General features: G+C 37.7%; 2 protein-coding genes across 6 annotated transcripts in view; both read right to left on the bottom strand.

Annotated features, from left to right (window-relative positions):
- Positions 1–341: 341 nt before the first annotated feature.
- Positions 342–21,479, bottom strand: part of LOC102528285 (torsin-1A-interacting protein 2) — a 36,009-nt gene continuing 14,871 nt past the window's right edge. For 3 of the 5 annotated variants that reach the window (XM_072946017.1, XM_031688813.2, XM_072946016.1), the window contains exons 2-5: positions 10,685–10,863; positions 8,218–8,736; positions 6,238–6,339; positions 4,782–5,601 (exon numbers count right to left, since the gene is read on the bottom strand). In XM_072946017.1, coding sequence (XP_072802118.1) covers positions 4,841–5,601; positions 6,238–6,339; positions 8,218–8,736; positions 10,685–10,718 — 1,416 coding nt within the window. In that variant the 5' untranslated portion in view covers positions 10,719–10,863 and the 3' untranslated portion in view covers positions 4,782–4,840. Of the gene's footprint in view, positions 3,240–4,781; positions 5,602–6,237; positions 6,340–8,217; positions 8,737–10,684; positions 10,864–21,022; positions 21,157–21,479 lie in introns of those variants that run through there. The other 2 variants (XM_072946015.1, XM_072946014.1) reach the window with 2 other exon arrangements.
- On the bottom strand, positions 18,631–21,029 carry LOC102543903 (torsin-1A-interacting protein 2). Its single transcript, XM_006211796.4, has one exon. It carries the CDS (start codon positions 20,532–20,534, stop codon positions 20,139–20,141), a length of 396 nt encoding a protein of 131 aa, XP_006211858.1. The 5' UTR covers positions 20,535–21,029; the 3' UTR covers positions 18,631–20,138.

Genomic DNA, 21,479 nt, shown 5'->3' with positions numbered 1-21,479 from the left:
ATTCTGAACACATTCTGGCCTTTCCCACTTCCCAACACACAACTGAAAGATGTCAGCACACTGGGGTGAGGAGCAATTCCCAGGGCTCTTACGAGACTCTCTCCCTCCTGAAGAAAGCCTCGTTAAGTAGAAATAGTTCTAAGAATGCTAAAGGAGACGTGCAGTAGATTCCAGGCACAGCCTCCACGCTGTACATTTCACTGATGGCCGAGTGACACCGGGACACGCACAGGACTCTTTTGGCTCTTGAACTTATTGCCCATTTCCCATCATTAATGACCCATGCTCATTTCTATAAACTTGCTACTTTGGGAACTATAATCAAGAATCAGTCAACTGAGAAAAATTAAAGTGATTTATTTTCGGTAAAACCAGACAGCAAATTTGAATAAGGCACATCCTTCAACCTCTATAAGAAACAAATGCAAATGCAATCATGGTTACATAAGGAAGAAGGGGAAAGCCAAGAATTTTGACATTAATACTGGCAAAGCCCTTTTTTTGTTGTTAAGTAGGAAAAAAAAAAAGCAAAATGCAGTTGTTTGAAGGTCAATGCTTCTTTCATGAAAGGGATGGCAAACAGATTTACACGTCTTGTAATCTGGTCAACTCAGAGCGGTTGCCTAGAGCTCTGGGATGAGGACGCTGAGCTGAGCTGGACACCAGGGAAGGCAGGCTGCCACCGCTGTGGGCCGGCGGTAGCAGGCATCACTTCTTGCCAGCTCTACCCTCCCTACGCAGCCCGCTGCTTCCCAAGTCCAAAATGTTCTTTGTAGTTCAAGGAATTGCTCTTAGCCAAGGGCAGATTTAGTTTATGAACCTCAGTGAGGAAAAGTGGGAGATCACTTCCCAGTATAGGAACCAGTCTCTGGATTTTTAAAGACATCAAAACAAGCTGAAATAAACACAGCACGTAATACGGGAAGGAAAGGCATTGAAGATTAAACTGTTTACATCTTTACAGATTACTCACAGATTAGGGGATACTGGTTATGTTCTCAGACCGTCTGGATAAGGCTAGTGCTCTTAACTAGTATGTATATATATTTTTAAAAACAGGGGGAGCAGCACTGGCATAGATGGGGGGTGACGGGGCAGCATATTAGCTGGAGATGAGTTTCAACAGCCCAGTCTCAGCCTGAATGAGGCAAATTTAGGCCCCTATCATCAACTTCACAACCTAACACTTAAAACTTAACATAATAGAAATAAGGCGTATTTTAAAGTCATCTGGGAAACCTGTTTTACATGGATATCTTAACTTTATTCAGTTCTCTCTAGAATTGGTAACATCTTCTTTACAAATATATTATTCAAAACAAGTATTTCCTACATGACTCATAAGCCTAAAGTATTTTATAATCTTACAGACACCCTTAGAAATATTTTAAAATAATCATTTCATCATTTTTCAACATTCCTATTAAACAAGTGATACACAGTGTTCAAGGTATCTTAATTTTGAAAAAAATGAAAACAAAAAGCAAAACCACTATGACTTTTCAACAAATTTTAAAATGAAATATGTTAAAATGAAGATTAATATTTAACTACATAGTCGACTTGAAAAAGATTAAAAACTGCTTTTATAAAATGATATATTGAGGGCTTTACAAAGAGGTATTGGTTTATTTTTATAATTGTTACGTTTTATTTTCAGATGATAAAAGATAAAAGGTGTCATGTTTCTATTTGAAAGTACTTCTCTCTACAAATACCCTGTGTATGGAGACAAGCTTTACTCCCATTAAATGATAACCTTAATCAGATGTAATTATATTTTCTATTTAACATTAGTTTTTGAAGTACTATACACCTGAATATGCTTAAAAACTGTGATCAGAGGTATGCAAGTATAGTCCTGGTGAAGATCACCTTGCTGAATTGTTATCACTTTAACATGCTGAATTTGTTGTATTTTAACAGTGCTCATTATGTTTCCTGTCTTTACCAGATAAAAGTATAAATTAAACAATTAAAAACTGTAAAAGGGTCAAAACCGCCTCAGGGGCTAATAACACTGCTCACCTGGGCCGTTAGCCGGAGGACGGCGGGTAGTAACCGGCCAGCTGAGCCTTACGCGCCACGTCAAGTGCGGCAGCTTCCAAGTGAAATACATTTAAATTACTTAATTGATTTAAAAAATAGAAACAGAAGTAACAGCATTGCTACATTTAGTTATATGAATCCCCTGGAACTTCTCTGCCAACTTTTGGGAACTAACTGGGGAACCTAAAGTTTACCCCACAGGGGGAAAAACTCAAGTCCAGAGGCAGTTTCTAATCCTACCAGTTGCTTCTAGAACTCTGGTAGCATTCAAGAAGTGATTTATATTAGTATGTAATGTGACGGAGTTGTTCTGTGATAATAATTAAACAGCAGTGTTTGGGCAGCATGTATGGTATCATATGCCCACAAGCCGCTGTTCTAAGTCAAACAAGCAAACTATCTATTACAGTAATGAAAGATGAACCACTAGATACACAAAAGAAAATCTGGAAACTTGGTAAATGTAAAAAATAGATGCAACTGAATAGAAGCCAACCTAAGAGTACATTAGATAATAGATTTTATTTATACATTTAAAAATATAATTTTTTGCTTTCTCATGAGAAATCACAGAGCTAATATATTGCTTTTTAAAAGGATTTCTGGAATAGTGGACAGAAAACTGACAACAGTTTCAGCTGACTGCACTTATATATGGAAGGAAAGTATTTTTAACAAAGACCAAATAGTAAAAAAAAAAAAAAAAGTGACTTTTGGAAATTATACTGAAAGGAAATGATGAAAAATCAACTCAACTGAATGAAGTAACAATCTTTGTCTCAACTGTGATCTGTGTCACTGACAGCTTAGATGTGCACACTTCACACTGGTTTTTTAAGGAGCTGAGGTAGCACAGGTCAGCAGGCCGACGGAACACTTCTACAAGGCACCGCTGGTTTTGTGTGATGTAACGCTGGCATCGGAGATCTGGAAATACCGGATTGACACTGACATTATATTCACTGTGCTTTAACTTCTTGTTCAGGAAGGTCTCCTCAAATCTAGCAGGAGAGTCCTTCGCAAAATCCCAAACGAAAACAGTTCCTTTACGTATGGCCCTCCACTCGATGTCAGGCCTTGGTTAGAACAGATTTGTTTTTCCTGTGACAGTCATTTTCAAATAGATTCTTCCCCCAATTCTCTATGATCTCTGTTTAGGTATCAAAGAGCCGTATATCTTTTTACTGTTTCTGAAAAAAAAAAAATCCTTCCGTAATTTAATCATGTGACTTCATTTTAAATATATATCTATATATATGCTCTCACAGCAGTAGAGAGGCCAAAACCTAGCTAAAAGATTCCAGGTTCATGGTGATAGGTCCTGGGTATGCCATGTAATGGAACAAATCATTCATGAGGTCAAGATCATTTTACAAAAGTTCTGGTTTTGGGGTTGAAATGCAAATCAACAAGTACTATCTCCATAAACACTGTTCTCAAGCTTTCTTACAATTACAAACATGGTCCAACAATAAAATATTAAAACCTCTTAGAATCTACCTACCATTTCTGTTTCCTCTAAGTATCACATCTCTTACATTTTCCTAACTGTTAACCTAATGGTACTTCTAACTAGCAGGGCAAGAAATGACCTGCATTATATAATGTTCCATCACTGTCTAACAAGTAAACAGTGTGGTAAAGTTATGCTAATGTGCCCATATAAAAATCTACTATTCAGCTGATTATTAAAATCTGTTCTGCTTAAACGGCATTCAACCTCTCATCCTATACAGTTTATTCAGAGGAGACAAAAATGATGAACAGAAATTTTTAAAAGCATCAGAAATATACTAGTAAATACTAATGTATACATTCTGCTATTCATCTGTGGGTCTTTATCCTTCATAAATAGCCAAGTCTATATGATAAACCTATGTTTCATCCCCTTTCTACTCATGAGTTTTACTACATTCATTTTTTCCTACCCATTTCCTATCTTTTAAGATTTTTTTCCCACTAATCAATGGTTTTCAAATCGTATGGAGAATCCCAATATATAAAATGGTCAAAAGCAGAACTGTTGATACAAAGGGGAGGGGTACCAAGAGACAGCTTAAAAAATCACTGCTCTGAATCATTCAAGAAAGTTGAAACAAAGATACAGGCACCTGGAATATCTTCATTTGCAGCGATTATAAACAATTCCCCCATTGTTTCCAATTTTTAAAGACATCTCCTGAGTACAGCTGCTTTTATCTCAGAGCTAATTAATGGAATAAAAACATAGCATATCTTACATATAGTACTTAGGTAAGTAAGTATTTGAATTCTTATTTCCTGTTTCATACTACTCAAAAGTGCAAATAAGCATAAGATGTAATCCCCCAACCAGATTATTAAAACAAATTTTAAAAATAATTAACATGATACAATTTTTAAAAAATTTTCATTGTTTCATAAACTGTAATTGCTTTAATCCAAGTCCAAATACTATCTAAAAGGCTCTTCAGAGTCTCAAGAAAACAAAATCAATCTGTAATTACTCTGAGATTACCTTCCCACGCAACGATTATGCTGCTGTATTTGTGGATTAAAAAAATACCTGTTATATATACCTGATTTGCCTGAAAGGCAAGGAAAGAAAAAGTCAGGTCAACTTTTAGCTTTGTCAAGCTTAGATAAGAAAAATTTTACAAAAAGTAATAATGTATTTTTTTTCTAAAATAAGCTCATTTGTACTTTCCAGGCTATTTCCTCACATTCATCAAGCTCCTTCCATGTGAACAGAAGGCTTTTAAACTGACTTTTTATTATACCCATGCCTTCCATAACCAACTCCGTGCTTGGCTTATAGAGAGCAGCCCTGTTCTTCTATGTTCCTCACGGGCTGGACGGGCAGCACCAGGTGGGAAATGCGGCTCCATAGCCCGCTCAGTTTGTCTGAATCCATGTGGTTGAAAGAGCTGGGAGTGTTGGAGTTGGTAAACCTCGCCCAGAGTAAATCTCGCACTTTCTCTTCAGTTTCCCGTGGGCCGACACTCGCTTCTAAGGTTTCCTCCTCCAGTAGGACCGTTAGGACCAGGGCCACGTCTTTAAAGGCAGCATTCTCATGGTCACAATACTTGTAGAAGATCAAGGTGGAGCCTGCAGGGAGGGATTCAAAGCGATGTACCACAGCAGCCTTCTGGCCCTTCTCAAACCCAGAGCTCAACTCCATGTCAACTGAATGCTTGACCTTGTCACTGTCCTGCAAGGTTCTCCCGGCCCCATCAATCTGAATGGCAGAGACTTTCTGGGAGGACGTGTAGGCATCTGCCACGTGGTGGCTCAGGCACCTCAGGGTCTCTCTTCCCTCTCGAGCTGCTGTAAATATGATGGTGGCTGGCTCAGTGGGGTTTGAAGAATTGAGATGCTTCTGGAGAAACTTAAGTCCTCTCTGCCACAAAAAGGAACTCTGGCCTGGAAATTTATCCTTCAATTGGCTGAAATGAACCAAGAAGGCCTCCAAAGCTGGATTTTTGGGCACTTGCTGGGCTGGAGAGGAATAGTAGCTATTAACAGAACTTAGCAAAACAAGAGTCAGAACCATGAAGCCAAGAAAGATGGAGCCTGTCAGAGAATGAGAAAACAAAAGACGAAATTAGAGAGAATGTGAGTCAGAAATAAAGCCTGCGGTAAATTGAAAAGAGGCAGACACACTGATTGATTTTACTGGCTGTGGTGACTTTCTTTTGCCTAAACCCTTTAAACTTCCAGCCACTGAAGTCTACCAGAAACACCTTTTCTTAAATTTCTTAAATTATCTGAAGAGACAACATCTTTGTTAAAAGGTAAAAGCTAAGTTTATGTATTTGTTGCTATAACTAATGATGTGATTAGGTCTGTTCTACCTTCTCAAAGGATTCACTGCCTGGAGAAGGCCATTTTTTTCTAAAAGGTCAAAATGTAAAAATGCCACTTGAGAATTTAATGCTCTCTCATTGAAACAGTAGTTTTAGTTTCTTGTTGATGAAAAGCCCTTACTCCTGTGGGAATTCCCATTTTGTTAAGGATGGCAAAATATCGGCCAACACCCCTAAAGGAAAAATCCCTAAACCTCCATTGCTGTATTCTAATATGACAAACTTTTTTTAAAAAACCATTAAGACAATGTTAAAGCTATTTAAATCTGCTAGTTTGCTAGGTATTTCTCTGAGGATTTCTGAATATGAATCAATGCTGCAGTAAGACCAGTTTTGTTCTCACCATAGCTCAAAAAATCCTTTTTATTAATCTTTCTCCCAGTATCCTGTGCATTCTCTTTGTTTTCTTCCAATTTCTGTATCTCTTGTTGATGCCTCTCAGCCTCTGGGGGAAAAAAAAGGAACATTATTTTTAGACAGTACACCAATGAGAGTCTGTATACCTTTATACCTCTTGCCAAAGAATTATTTGACTGAGAGTTTTCCATACTTTATAAAATTTTTTTTATAAAAAGTGAACTTTTTCCCTGTCTTTTCCCTAAGGCTCACTATTACCTTTATTCTACTTCGAATAAAAAAATAAAGTGCTGTAAAATTCATTTAAGGATGCTTTTGCTCCATCCACAATTCTTCACTGGCCCTGAGATCAGGGACAAAGAAACAAATATCCTAATATTGCAGGCAAACCTATCTAAAATGTGATTCAACAAAATGTACAGAATTAAGAAGGGATTTAAGAAATGTCTGTATGCCAGACTCAACAACACAGAGCAATGACACTCCGATTTCAGTGTTCAAGTCTCACGTGGCTCCTCAAGACCCCCAAATACACAGATGACAGAGGTACTGCACTCAGAGGCAGGAGAGATCACTGTGCAGTGGTAGTAGCTTACTTTGCAAAACAGCTTACGAAAGTAAGTTTGGAACTCTTCGTGAGTGAGGTATTCAAAGCAAAGAATATAAGGTTAAGAAAATTTATGAACTATATAAAAGTGTACATGTAGGATGTGACACCAATCTTAAAATGTGTGGGTGAAAAGGAGGGCAGCATTTTGTAGACTCTAAGCCAAGTCACTCTAGAGTCTCAACGTGTGGTTGACCCCTGCCAGGTACCTCATGAAATAGTGAAAGCTGAGCACTGCCCATAACCCTCCTAGGAGAAATAACTCAAGTAGCACACTCCATCAACATACAAAAAGTAGAGTCATCTTCACCTATAAAGGACAGTTCACCCAGTCATATCACACAAAAAATGGCATTTTAAAATGTCACAGAATTCAAGGGCAGAAGGAATTTTTAATGATCACCTAGTCTAGCTCCCTGCCTTACCTATTGTAACAAAAGGTCCAGGGATGTTAAGGGCTTTGTCCAAGTTCACATAAAGAGATGTGGCTGAGTTGAGATCAGAACAAGGTTTCCCGTTTCCTAGATTAGCTCATTCCATTATAATAAGTTGCTTCTCACACATAAATTGCATTTTAAAAATAGTGTTTTCTTCCTCTACTCAGTGAACTTGCACACTGAAATTCTGATGGCAGATGGTGGTCCATACAAATCACATGCATTCATTCATTCATTTAACAAATATTCATAAAGTTGCTTCTCTGTGCCAGGTACCACAGAAACACAATAAATGAGAGACAGCCCTTGCCTTTCCCTGGAGTTACAGAAAGACTCAGCACCCTGCAGCTATTATCTTCATGAGGGGAGATACGATGCTTGTTCTCCTTAACATACAAGCAGGGAAAATCTGGTACAGAGAAATTAACTGACTTGCTCAGTTCAGTTCAAAACTGAAATATGACTGATTGAAGGTACTATACTCACTGGTGGTGGTTTTAAAATGTACCTAGCTTTTGATTTAAGTAGCATTCGGTTACCCACCAAATGAAAGATTTTAAAAACTTGAGAGTGAAAATACACTCATAAGAAATAAAGAAGCAGCTAGAGGTGATTTTTTTTAAAGTTAAGCCTTTAAAAAAATTATACTGCATTAATACAAACAGCAAATAAATAAAAAGTGTTTAAAAATGCAGTTTATGTGTGGGAAGCAACTTAATGTAGTGGAATGAGCCAGTTCAGGAGATGAGAAACCTCACTGTAATCTCAATGCAGTCCTCTCTTTCTGTGACCTTGGGCAAGGAGCAAAGGCCTTAACCCTTTGAAGGAAAGAGAAGTTCTCTGAAGAGAAGTGGCCTGGCCTATGCTGTGTTCCCAGTGACAGAGCATACAAAACAGGGTAGAAGTCCAGGGCTTCTCTCACCCGGCGCCAGCAGTCTCCTCCTCAGTGCGTCCTGGCCCTCCAGCCCCGCACTGGAACCACCAGGGCTCTGGGCGTCCTCAGGGTCTGCGGCAGGCGGTTCCCGCGAGGCTCCGGGTCTGTCGGTCAAGTCCTCGTCCTCGGGGAGGGCTGCAGAGCTGCTCACCGAGTGTGGATCTGTTCTTCCCATCTTGTCACTTGGGGAACAGCTGGGTTCTGGATCCAGGGGCTCTTCTTCACTTTCTGAAGGGAGTGGATTCCCTGGTTCTCCATCCTGAAAACTCTGGTTGTTCTCACCTTCCACATCCTCTGGATCTTTCCCATAATTTGTTTCGTCTGGACTTGCTGACTGATCGCCTACTTCTGTACTTTCTGGACCAATTGATTGTATCTCTTGGTGATCTTTGTTAAGACCAGAAGCAGGATCTGGGGTCTGAGCTTCTTCAGTGGTACTTGCTGTGACTGTGGTCTCCCGTGCCTGAGGGCTTACTGATGGGTCATTTTCCAAATTCTTTTGAGAATCTATGGAGATAAAAATGTATAATTTTTATTGAAAAAAAAACTTCCTTCAATTTTTGTACTTTAACAAGCTCCCTGGTTAATATTTATGTTGATTTTTATGGCTTACAAGGTACTCTTCCCAAACAGTATTTCTTCCGACTTCCACTAAAGGCGATTGATTAAACAAACACATCTATCATCATGTTAATAAATCTAACAAGTAATATTAATATAGAACTATTTTGAATGGCAGAACCAAGTTTTGGTTATATTAAATACACTCTCTTCCCTAATGAAATAATGAATCTAGGCAATAATCATCATTAACAGCTAAAACCATTATGTAAAGGCTAGTGAAGAATTCTGTAATAGATAAACCAGACTGACAACTGCTGGAACCCACTGATCAATCTTAACACCACAAAAAGAGGCAAAATACAGACATCCTTAACCTCCCAGTTCAGTGCAATAGGAAGTATTCTTGCCAAGCTGAACCCGAAACTTTATCAAACCTCTACCAGTTTCTAAGAAATACAGGGATAGAGGGATTATATTAAATTTCACCTCAGGAACATAATCAGCAAAACCCAGAATGTGGGAAATTCCAAGGGACAAAAGACTTTGTTTCTTTAATAACAGCAAGAAGTAAAAATCAATGGCAAGATAAGGAAAAAAAAGCAGGGGTGACATGTCGGTTAAGAGATACATGGGACACATCACCCAAATGCACTGTGTGGGCTACATGATTTAGATCTGATGTCAAACAAACCAGTTGTTAAAGAAATATTTATGAGACAATCAGGAAAACCTGAACACCAGATGTCTGATGAGACTAAGGAATTATTGTTCATCTTTTAGGTATATAAAGGTATTGTGATCATGTTTTTAAAAAGGAATCCATATCATTTAGATGTAAGTATTCAAGAATTTATGGCTAGAATTATATGATATCTAGAATTTGCTTCAATCACTGACATGGGGGTAAGGAGAAGGGAAGGTAAATGAGACAACACTGAGCATATGTGGACAGCAGATGAAGCCGTTTGACCAGTACATGGGATTCATTTCATCTCTCTCCCTACTTTTATGTATGTTTGAAAATTTCTATTATAAAGCTTTAAAAAAGAGTAACCTAAAAGATGTATCAATCAAATGCAGTATGTGACCCAACTGAAAAGAATTTAAAAAAATTAAAAACCCAACTGCAAAGAAAAAAAGATCGTGAGACAATTGGGAAAATGTGAACACTGGCTATATATGTGGTAACAGTGAGGAGTACCTATTAATTTATTTTTTAGCTGTGATAATGCTAGTTCTGTTTTTTAAAAATTTATCTTTAGATGTAAGCTAAAGTACTGTTGAATAAAATGATATAATGTCTTGGATTTGCACTTAAATCTTTCAAGGCAGGCAACAAGATTAGCATTATGTAGGTAAAAGTTGAAGTTAGATATTGAGTACATGGGAGTACATTATACTGTTCATTCTTATATATTTTAAAATATCCTTAATAAAAGATTTAAATATGCACTTTTTTCCTGAAAAGCTTACTTCGTACTTTGCCTACTTTATATCTCCTATATATGTATATATGCAGGAATAATTTAAATTTCATCTTTCCCTATGATTGAAAGATTCCCCCTTCTGAATGTTTAGCTTATCATATTTTGATTTTTTAAAATAAATAAAACAATTTGCCTACCATCTTTTTTTAAGATGCATTTTATTTTCCCAATACTCTAGGTTCCTACTATTGGAGTCTCTAAAACATTACTCTTCTTCATAATTAGGGTCTGACACTATGGTGAAAATCCAGGAGATGTGAAAGAGCAAGACTTATAACAAATTAAGCAATTACATTAACTTCTTTTTTACTTCCAAACTTCAGTTTCCATCAGCAGATTTTCTCACTTAGCACAGCCCTAGTTTTCCTACAGCACAAATCTCGTGCTGTACAAACTAGTCTTACCCTGTGGAGGATCCCTAAGTCCTCTGTCGGTCATGTTTGTGTTCTGTCTCTTCAGACTTTGGGATACTTTTTGCTAGTGTCTGGTTTTCCTTCTGAAGATGTCTTGTTTTCTTCTTGTCTCAAGTCCAGATAGACTCATGCTTCTCGAGGACCCGGGAAACAAGGTATATACACAGTGACTAAAATAAAATGAAAAAAATTAAATGACTTTTTATTCATACATGGGAGAAATGCCAATTTCAGCTTTATTTACTAAGTCTGTTTAGTTTGAATATTTCCTCTCTGAAACTTTTCTAGTGAAGAGAAACATTTTCTGGCTTTCATGAAGACCATATTCCAAATCCTAGGCTACAAGTAGAAAAAAAGCTTCAGATTATTAACCTAGCATAGATGCCACAACCTCCTAACACATTCCAGTGTCTGAAAGGATGTAAAAAGCAAGACCAAGTGACCAGAATCTTGAAGAGAACATCTTTTTGAAACTGAAATAAAAAATTTAAGAGCGAAGATTTAAGTCACTGCTGAGTTAATCACTACAGATTCCCTTTGTGTCTTCAGTTTCTGTTTCATATAAATTTCTCAGCTTGCCTATCAGAAGCTTTCACTTATCATTAACAAGTAATAATGCACAGAGCCTACCGACAAACAAAGATGGCTGTTTTGGTATCAGGAGTAGGAGATATACTTAGTGTTTTGTCACTGCCTTCTCAGTGGTTTTCTCACAGTATTCTTTTGTAAAATGTGGAGACAAATATCTCTTTATACAGTGCCCTTCTATGCAGTGCTCAAAGACTGATATATAAATTATTATGAACTGTATAAAAGGAGTCAATTTTTAAGCAATACAAAGTTAATTTTATCTTTTATAGTTAAATCTTACTGTCAAAAACCATACCACCCCAAGTTACCTATAACCTTCACTATCTAAAAATGATTAAGGATTGCTATGATGATTAAATACAAAAATATATATGAAAGAGCTTTGTAAAGTGTTACACTGTTTTTGATAGCCTAGTTGAGAAGCTAGCCTTTTTGTATCTTTCTCACAACACTCTTTTGTAAAATGTAATTTTACAAGTTAGAAATTTAAATTCCAAATGGCTAGCACTGATCTTAGTAGAGTAAGAACCCAATTTTTTTTACATACACATACATATATATTTTTTCTTTTCAGATTCTTTTCCATTATATCTTGAGAACCCCATATTTTAATTTAAAAAATGAATAAATGAATGAATGCATGAATGTGTGAGTAAAGAGTTGTGCCAGTTATAAACTGGATGTGAAGGGAGGGGTTAAAAACAGGTTTCCTTTCTGCTGGTGTAAACACTTAGAAATGTGTTTCACATCTGGAGGGTTCCTTGTCACTCTTTTATCTCCAGTCCCCTGGGACTGGGCTTCCAGCTGTTTTTCATTACCATCATGTTGCAGTGAGGGTTATCACCTACCCTAGTTCATGATAGAAAATAAAAAGCCCCCAATCCTTTAAAAAATAAATAGAAAGTCCAGTGACAAAGATTTTAGAAAGCACAGATGCTATTCATAGTAACTGTACAGTACTTCATAATAAAAACTGAAAGGGACATAGTAATAAATCTAGCAACATATATGCAGGAACTTTAGAGTGGGGTGAACTATATGGTATGTAAATTATACCTCAATGAAACTTTTTAAAAAAAGGACTTTTAGGAAGAAAACTATAAAACTTTATTGATGGACATAAAAACGAAGTAAGTAGCGAAATATATTGTGCATTTAGACAGTAAGACTTAAAACCATGTAATGCCAATTCTCTCCAAATTAATCTATAAATTCACTGCAATTTAAAACAAAATCTCGGGACAATTTATTGTTATATGTTCTTATGGAGCAGACAAGCTCACCCTAAAATTCACAAAGAGCAGTAAAGGATTAAGAAGAGTTAAAATAATTCTGAAGGAAGAAAAAAGAATCGTGAAGGAGGGGGGATATCTTTATCAGATCTATCAAGACATTAAAAACAATACGGCACTAATACAAGAACAGACAAACAGATTATACAGAATACAGAGCCAAGAAATACATGCGTACATATGTAAAGGAAATGGAGTGACACAAGAAAAAGAATGGATTGGCGAACAAATAGTTTGGGGACAACTGAATTTTCAAATGGGGAAAAAAATGAGATCAATTCCAGATTAGAGACATAAATGTAAAAACCAAAACTTTGAAATTTTCAGAAGAAATTATGGATTATCTTTATAACCTCAAGATTTTCTTAAGCAAGATATCAAATACACAAACCATAAAGGGAAATTGAACAAATGGGATGGTGTTAAAAATGTTAACATCTATCAAATTATCAAAATCAAAGTTAAAAGATAAACTTGCTGACTAGACAAGTATCAGTAACATACATAATCGGCAAGGGATTAATATCTAGAATACATGAAGACGCCTCAAAATCAGTGAGGGACAAATGTTTTTTTTAAAGAAGTGGGCAAAAGAGATGGACAAGTAGTTAAATAAGGAGGACATCTCAAAGTCTAATGAGTTGGTAAGAGAAGTAGTCAAGGAAATGCAAAATTATGGTAAGATACCATTTCATAACCATCAGATTGGCAAAAGTTTAAAAATTGGGCAATACCAAGTATTGGTGAGGATTTGGATACAGAGAACTCTTAAACTCTACTAGCAATGAGGTAAAATGTTAGTGCTACTTTGGAGAGCAATTCGCAATATCTAGTTAAGACACACATATTCTATAAATCAGCATTTCTGCTTTTAGATAATACCTTAGAGGAACTTTTCCTCAAGTGCCCAATGATGTTTGTAGCAGCATTGTTTAAAATGAGGGAAAATGAGAAAGCCTAAATGTCCATATATAAGGAAGTGGATTTTCAAATGTGTGGCATATTCTTTAATATTAGATATAGAATTAGATTTATGATTTATATATTAAAAATGTGTAAAAGCACATGATAGCATTTTTATAAAATTTAAGAAACAAAATACTGCACAGAGTGATTTAAAAACTGAACGAATGGAGTAAAAGTGAACCAACTACTGATACGTACCATAACATGGATGGATCTAAAAAATGTGAAGAGTGAAAAAAGCCACACGCAAGATTATACGCCAGACTCCATTTACATGAAGGTCTAGAATGGCCCATGGTCTGTGGTGATGGAAAACAGACCAGCGGTTCCTAGGGGGAGGATTACCCACTGGAAAAGGGCTGAGGAAACCTTCTAGGGGAATGAAAAGTGTTTCATATCTTTATTGAGGTGGTAGTTACATTTGTCATTGAACTTAAAATCTGTACATTTTATTGCATGTAGAATATCCTCAATAAACCTTATTTCAAATAAACAGAACTGAGTGCTTTCAAAACAAACTCCTTGGAAACTGGGTTGTAGCCAATAAACAATGTGCAAAGGAATCATCAGAGACACTTCTGTAATCTTACAAATGCTCAGCATATGCTTTTCTTGCACAAGGCGCACATAGTTCCTGTAGCCCACTTCACTCAGACCCTCCGTAACGTATCGCTGTTCACAGCTGAAATGGTATCCCCTCAAGGCTACAAGGAGGAAGCAGTACAAACATGGAGGTTCTTGACACATCCTCACAAGAAGTCACATGGTGAGGTGTCTGAGAGATCTGGAGGCCACTATTTTAGGAGCGGGTCAATCTTTTGAACAGTGTCCAATCCATACCAGGTAGTGTATACATTAGGAACCTGTGGACTGCATAACAGAAGTTAGGCAGAACCTCATCCTGGTGGAAAATGGGGGCATTGAAGACTTTTGGCAGCTGTAGGGAAAAAACCAGTCCATAAGTATGTCCAAAAGAGGAAAAAATTCCTTTGATGGTATCTTCTGCAAAAGAGAAGTCATGAAGACCCACATGCTTCATTTGGCACAAAAGACATTTACTTTTAGTGAATTCCTTACAAGCTCAGTTGTGAAATGTTGGTTTTCAGTGCCCTATTTGTGGAGGTTATAGTGATTCATTTTTCCACTTAAATAAAACTTAGTCTTATCACTGGTAGTTATCTCCACTTCCCTGTGACCCTGAAATCAGCAAAGCTTGTTTTGCTTTAACTGTCTCCACGAGGGCTTGAAAGAGGTGAAAGGAGTAAGGTTTTTTCCTCCACTTATGGAGAATGTCTTCCTTAATTTCGATATCCTGGGACTTCTCTGAAGAGGACACAAAATTGCTTCACTCCTTTCTCTTCAGTTGTGGCTGCCCTGTGCTCTGTCTTTTAAGATGTACCCTTTCTGCTTCATCTCAATGTACCAACGGTAGTGCTTTGACAGCCTGGTTCATTGTCTGGTCCACAGAATGAGCTTTGCAATGCAGCAATACAGCCAAGTTCAGCAGACTCCAACATATAAAATAACGTGTTGTAAGGGTAACTCTATAAATTGATGCATAATACATGTTTATATATGAATGTTACTGAGTAATACAACTTTGAAAGTGTTCATTTCTTTTTTATTGCTCTGTACCCTATTTAAATTTATATAAAAATTAAACATGTGAACAGAAAGGATACATGCTTGCTTCTGCTGAGGGAAGGATAGGAATAGGCTGAGAACAAGAATGGGTTTCAACTACATCTATAAAGTATCTTTTTAAAAAATGAGGTAAATGTGGCAAAATGTTAATGTACTTTAGATCTGGGTACATAGCTGAATGTTATTTTCTGAACTTTCCTATGTGATTGATATAGTTAACAATTTTTTAAGTAAGTAATAAAATGAAATATATTAGCTTCTGTGGGGAAAAGAATCAAGAGAAAAAAAAGATTACACTGTATAGCACAGGGAAATATACACAAAATGTTATGATAAATCACAGAGAAAAAAATGTGACAATGAGTGTGTATATGTCCATGAATGACTGAAAATTGTGCTGAACACTGGAATTTGACACAACATTGTAAAATGATTATAAATCAATAAAAAATGTTAAAGTAAAAAAAAAAAAGAATCAAGAGGAAAGGCCTGTAGTGGTAACTGAGCCCAGATACACCAAACTGAATGTGACAGATGTACACATCAACCACAGGCTTCTGTGTGTTTTGTTACAACCAGCTGAGAGGAGGTAAGGAAAAGCTACCCTTGTGAGTGGGGCTGGGGGAGCAGCAGGACCTCACCCAACCTCTACTCCATCCTGGGACCCCCTAGTCACATCACAAGGACTGGGGACAAGTAGGGAAGGGGTGGGGATGGAGACCTGGAGGAAAACTGGGGAACAGGGAAGAGGTAGGTATCAAGCAGCTCTGGTTATTTGCAACATTTAAACATAAATTAAATTAAAATTAAAAAAGAAGGGAAATTAGTTTAGCTGCTAAGAAGGACAAAAGAGCATCAGTAAATCTAGGATGATAGTTTAGAGATAAATGCCATCACGACAAATTTAATGGCAGTCAGGGCCCAATAAGTACTTATCTTTTTCTATTTGTAAAGACTCTTACATTTTAGTGAATGATGCCATTTTAGGCTCTAGGGATGATTAAAAAAAAAAAAGGCAGCTATCTTGGCCCTCCAACAATTTATGATCCTGTTGTGGAGACAAATACCATGTAAAACATACATAACAAAAATAACAGCATTAATTCAGTGCTTTCTTTGTGCCAGGGAAAAGTCAAAGCATTTTATGCATTCACTCATGTAATCTCCACAAAAATCTTATGATGTATGGACTATTAACACTCCCACTATCTTACAGATGAGGAAGCTGAGATACAGAGAGGTTAAGACTCTTACTCAAGAACATACCACTAGTAAAAGCAGTTAGGATTTGAACTCAGTCCGTGGGACCCAAGCTTTTAACTACACTAAAAAAAAAAAAAAAAAAAAAACCCAAAACAACCACCAAAAAAACACCACCTTATAGTAAACATACTACATAGCACCTGGAATCTAGGTTTGAATTGTGACTCTAGCACATACGACCTGGGTGAATTTGCACGTGTCCTTCAACTTTTCTCAAACTGCTTATTTCAGAGTTGTCAGAAAGTCTCAGGTGATATAGTAAATCATGTAGCAATTACATCTACTGTAATTAGGATTATAAATGGGCCTTAAAAATGTGACAAGGATCTGCTTCTGGTCATCCATCCCTCCAGGCCTCTTAATCTTTACATCAAAGACCGTTTGACTCACACAACTACAGGCTTGCCCTCAGTCCCAAGATAAATCTTGTCCTTCAAAAGAAAGGATTTAAGAAATTTTCAACAATTCAGGACTGAGTTCTTATAATTGGCTTTAATCCCTGTTCTAAAGCGAAGACTACCTTATCCCTAGAGTTCTAACTTCTGCTTTGTTCTCTTGTACCCTTCCCAGCCCTAAAGAATTACCACGCGTCACATGATTAACACGTTACCACATTTGAAACTCCCAACAGCATGAGGTAGGCATTATTACACAACCTATTTCACAGATGAAGAAACTGGATACAGAAAGGCTAAAGTGCCCAAGGTCATTCAGTAAGTGTCAGAATTACAAGACAAACCCAGGTCAGCTGGCTACAAGGCCATTATTTTTCCTCTATAACAAGCAGTTTTCAAGCTGTGTTCCCGATTCCATGGAGACTCAAGGGCTGCCAGGGGACACCGAAGAGGTAAGTTATGGCTCAACTCACTTTCACAGGTACCTGTACCATGCTGATTGCCACATCCTCTCTGGATGCCATGCAATACTTTGTCTACCTTCTCCTACAACTTAGGGATGAACCTTAATTCAGGACAGCTTCCTCTTGAGTAGGTATTTTCCTTCCAGGACCTCCAGCGTGTTTTCATTAAACTTCCACTCCCAGGAAGTAAAGTAACAGGAAGTGGTCCTAGAGTCATTTCAGGAATGGTCATTATGTGTAAGTAATATTATCAACTCTTCCACAGTATGGAAGTAGAGATTAATATGGCTCACATAATCTAAAACAGGGGGTCATTTGTTATGAGAATTAATTTTAGGAACATATTTATACCTTAAAATTCATTGTTCATAGCTATGAAGTGGAGTATTCTAGAATAACCTGTAATATTTTAAGCAAGTGAAGAAATACTAAAACAACCTAAGCTGAAAGCTGAAAGTTTTCTAAATTTTCTCCTTGCTCAATTTTATGAACTCTACCACGTTATTTCTGAGAATGGAACATTTATCAGGTGTGTGACAATAATCATGAATGAGGGCAAAGTAAATTTCTAAACGTAATTTTAAGATTAGTGTTTCTGATTCTTTTCTCTTGCCCACGTACTCACCCCGCTTATGATGACACCACACAGAACCGTTTAAGGAGGGCTACAACGGTCTCAATTATTTCAATTAACGAGAAAAACGTGACTGAGTTACAACCTGAAATATCAGCAGTGACCTTTCAGTCCGACATGAAACCTCTTCATGTGTCATCAGCAAAGTACAGTAACGATCACTACCTCGCAGTACTATGAGTACTCAGTTCCCGTCCTCTTAAGCCAGATAACTAAATACCATGGATGTGCTGCTATTCTATTTCTCAAAGTATGGTGTACAGAGCACCTGAGTAAGAATTTCCTGAGGCACTCTTCATAACATGCAGATTCCTGGGCCCCATGAGCAACCTAAGGAATCAAAATTTCTGTAAGATCACGATATTCTCATTTTTGACAAGCTCATTCAGGCACTGATTTGAAAATTGATTGTATAAATCCGTTAATATGTCCTTACTATTTAAAGGAGAGATTGGTTAAAAACAAAAACAAAAACAAAAAATCCTGTCTCTATTTGGCTGGTATTTAAGATTGCACATATGTAGGGTTTCTTACTGTGTGTCTGAAAAAATTTAAGGGACAATAATATTGATCATGACACCATCCTCCAAAGCAATACCTCCAAGTAAATTTTCACTTTTTAGAAAGAGCTTTAGAATAGTGAAGGAGTTCTTGACCAAGGGTTAATGATAAACTAATTAGTCTTCACTCATTTTAGCAGTCCACACAGTTTATTCAGCAATAGAACAGGAGAGAACTTCCATCATGACAGACATAAGGCAGATACAGGATAGATCTCTGGGGTACATTCTTTATACAGACTAACAAATGATTTGGTTTCACAACATGTGGCAGGCATGATTTGTTGCACACCAACAGCCATTCATTCCTCACTTCTTCCTTTCTGAAAAGGCTCTGATTTTACCAGGGGAGACACTGTGTCCCACCCAGGCAATGCCAACTCCATTCCCCTTTGCCGGGCGTCCTGGGCTCCCTTGCGAATCAGTACCTTCCAATGGGATGTAAGAGGAACCTGTGAGGGACGTTTGAGAAAGATTTTCTTCTCAGATAAAAGATACTTGAAAGGAGAAAACTTTCTGCTCCCTACTTCCAACCTTTGGGACTAAGATGTCTGGAGCAGCAAGCCACACTGCACTCGCTGAGGAAACAACTAGGACAAAATGCCATTAAGACACAGATCCCAGAGGGAAAGACAGAAAGAACCTAGAACCTTGGGACCATTGCTGAGCTGCTACACAAGCACTGGATTATCTAGCATCTTACGTGGAATTTAAAAATTGTTCAGTGGCCTCTGAGATGTTTTCAACAGCTTTTTCCAAGTTTCTTAACCCAAACTCTGATCCATGATTCTTATGAACAAGTGAAGGCCAGAATGAGGCCAATGTCAGGTAAGACCTTCTTAGTTCTAAGAATGCTTTCCCTAAACTGTACATAATACATATGGAGTCAAGCTTGGTAACTCCTTTTGTTACAAATACTTTTCCCTTTCCAGGGGAGGACATTCTAAGTCCAGTCACCACAAAGATAGGATACTCTTTCTTATGTAGAGCCAGCCAAGTAAGTGCTGATAGTCATACTTCTGTATGTTTTTATGTAACCTAGGTAGGTGCCGCCTGATTGAATGTGATTTCTCTGACAGTGACCAGTTATCGATGTCAAAGCCCCACCAAGGATGAGCCAAAGAGCCAATGATGAGCAAGTGGTTATATATGAATAAATTATATATATATAATCACTGATTAATATATGAGGTGGAATCTAGAACAATGTAGTTTCTTACTAAAATGTCTAGCTGTTTTACTGGAATAATCTAGAACCCAGCTACAAAGGTGCTTTCCCACAAAAGTTACCATGAGAAATATCATTATGGTGCACAAGGTATGGGCTTCTCCTCCACGGCTACCTTGTCATATGTTAATAGTTAGGCTGTGGAGCTTTTTAGGAAGAGTAAGCTAATTCCAAAACATAGGGAACACGGATTAGTCTGGTTTTAGATGAACAGTGTGGCTTGGAATACTGATTAAATTCATGCTGAACCAGAAACACGCAGACCCTGGAAGCCAATCCAGCAATTCAAGCAGTTCCCCAAAGTAGTGACAGTTTGGATCAGATTCAGAAAGGAGTAATTTTTCCATCTTCCTTGGGCTACTGGTACAAAACTCTCTAGAGTTTCCATGATTTTAACTGTTTAAGAAGTTACTTGCTTTGGCCAAGTTTTTTGTTTAAGGTTTTGTCTGTTCTGGTCAAGATTAACTGTAACGCAGGGTTAAAACCAGCTACTCTAGAGTCATGTATCCTTTTTCTGACCAGCGGAGGACCCAGAAGAAATGGGTGGCAAGCTTTTTCAAAGGTCCACCTGGTAAGATTTTGGGGAGCCCACTCAAGTGGGAAAGACCAAGGAAGAACAAGGCTTCTGTTAGCAGGATTATCAGGATAACACTCAGGGCAGTAATCAGCTCTGTTAATACGGTCTAAGAATACTTGGTAACACTCATTTTCAACAAGTTCAGTTTGGTACAACCAATGGCCTAGTTCTAGACTAGGGAACCACTGCTGTCCACAGTCAGGGCAATGTGAATTATCTGAGAACATTGGGGCCTAGAAAGACAACACAGAAACCAATGTAACAGAGGCAAAAATGACAGAGACACCCAAATAACCAGTCCTATTACAGGTTTGGTTTAGCAATTTCTCAGTCCAACCAACATTACTTGGAGAAGATTAAATTTGGCTGGCACCTCCACGCAATTCTCCAAGATTTCGTTGTCTATTTTTCACTCACTTGCAACCCAGTCTCTGAACTCAGGGACTGATCCAGTCTGTAACGTTATCAGTCACTTACTAGTAGCACAGATCTCAGAACAGCTCTTTTAAATCCCAGCTTCTCAAGAAAAGATAGGGTTCTAGTCTAAGTTAGTTAGTTTTTCCTGTGTGTTATCAGCTGGTGGTATCATGCAGAGGCACCTGGCTTACTCTCCTTTGCTGGTAAGTTATTATGTCTGCGTGGTGAAACAGAGGAGCTGACGGGTCCAATGGGTCTTTGGTGGGCGCTGGCACTCTTGCCGCTGTAATGCACGTACCCACGTCTTAAGGCCTTGGCACTTTAGAGCGATGCAGAGGGGTCAGGAAAACCTGGTAGTCAGTCCTCTTGAGCGTGGTCCAGTGAAGTCTTTCTTGGGAGGACCTTAACCAGGACCCAGTCACAGAGAAGTAGCTGCTGCTGAGTTGGTTGGAGGGTCTGGAAATGCTTCACATACCTGTAAATGATAAAACTTCAGACGACTCATGTGGGCTTTGACTTGCTCACAACAGTATTAGAAACATGCATCTGGAAATCATCTGGGTCAGTCAAGGTGGATGAGAATTGTCTCATGGATTTCATCATGACAATTTCATGTTCGTTCAAACCAATTTATCTGCTGGGAGTTATTCTTCTTTGGGCAATAGGGAGAGTTTTGGTTCACTGAAGATTCATACTAGCTTAATTTTTTTTTTCTAGTGTATTTCTTTTTCCTATTCCTTTTGTACTTTGGGAAT

This window comes from Vicugna pacos, chromosome 21, assembly GCF_048564905.1.
Source record: "Vicugna pacos chromosome 21, VicPac4, whole genome shotgun sequence".
In the NCBI taxonomy this organism is placed as follows: domain Eukaryota; kingdom Metazoa; phylum Chordata; class Mammalia; order Artiodactyla; family Camelidae; genus Vicugna; species Vicugna pacos.
Note: the sequence above shows the minus strand (reverse complement) of the source record. Positions and strands in the feature narration are given on the sequence as shown.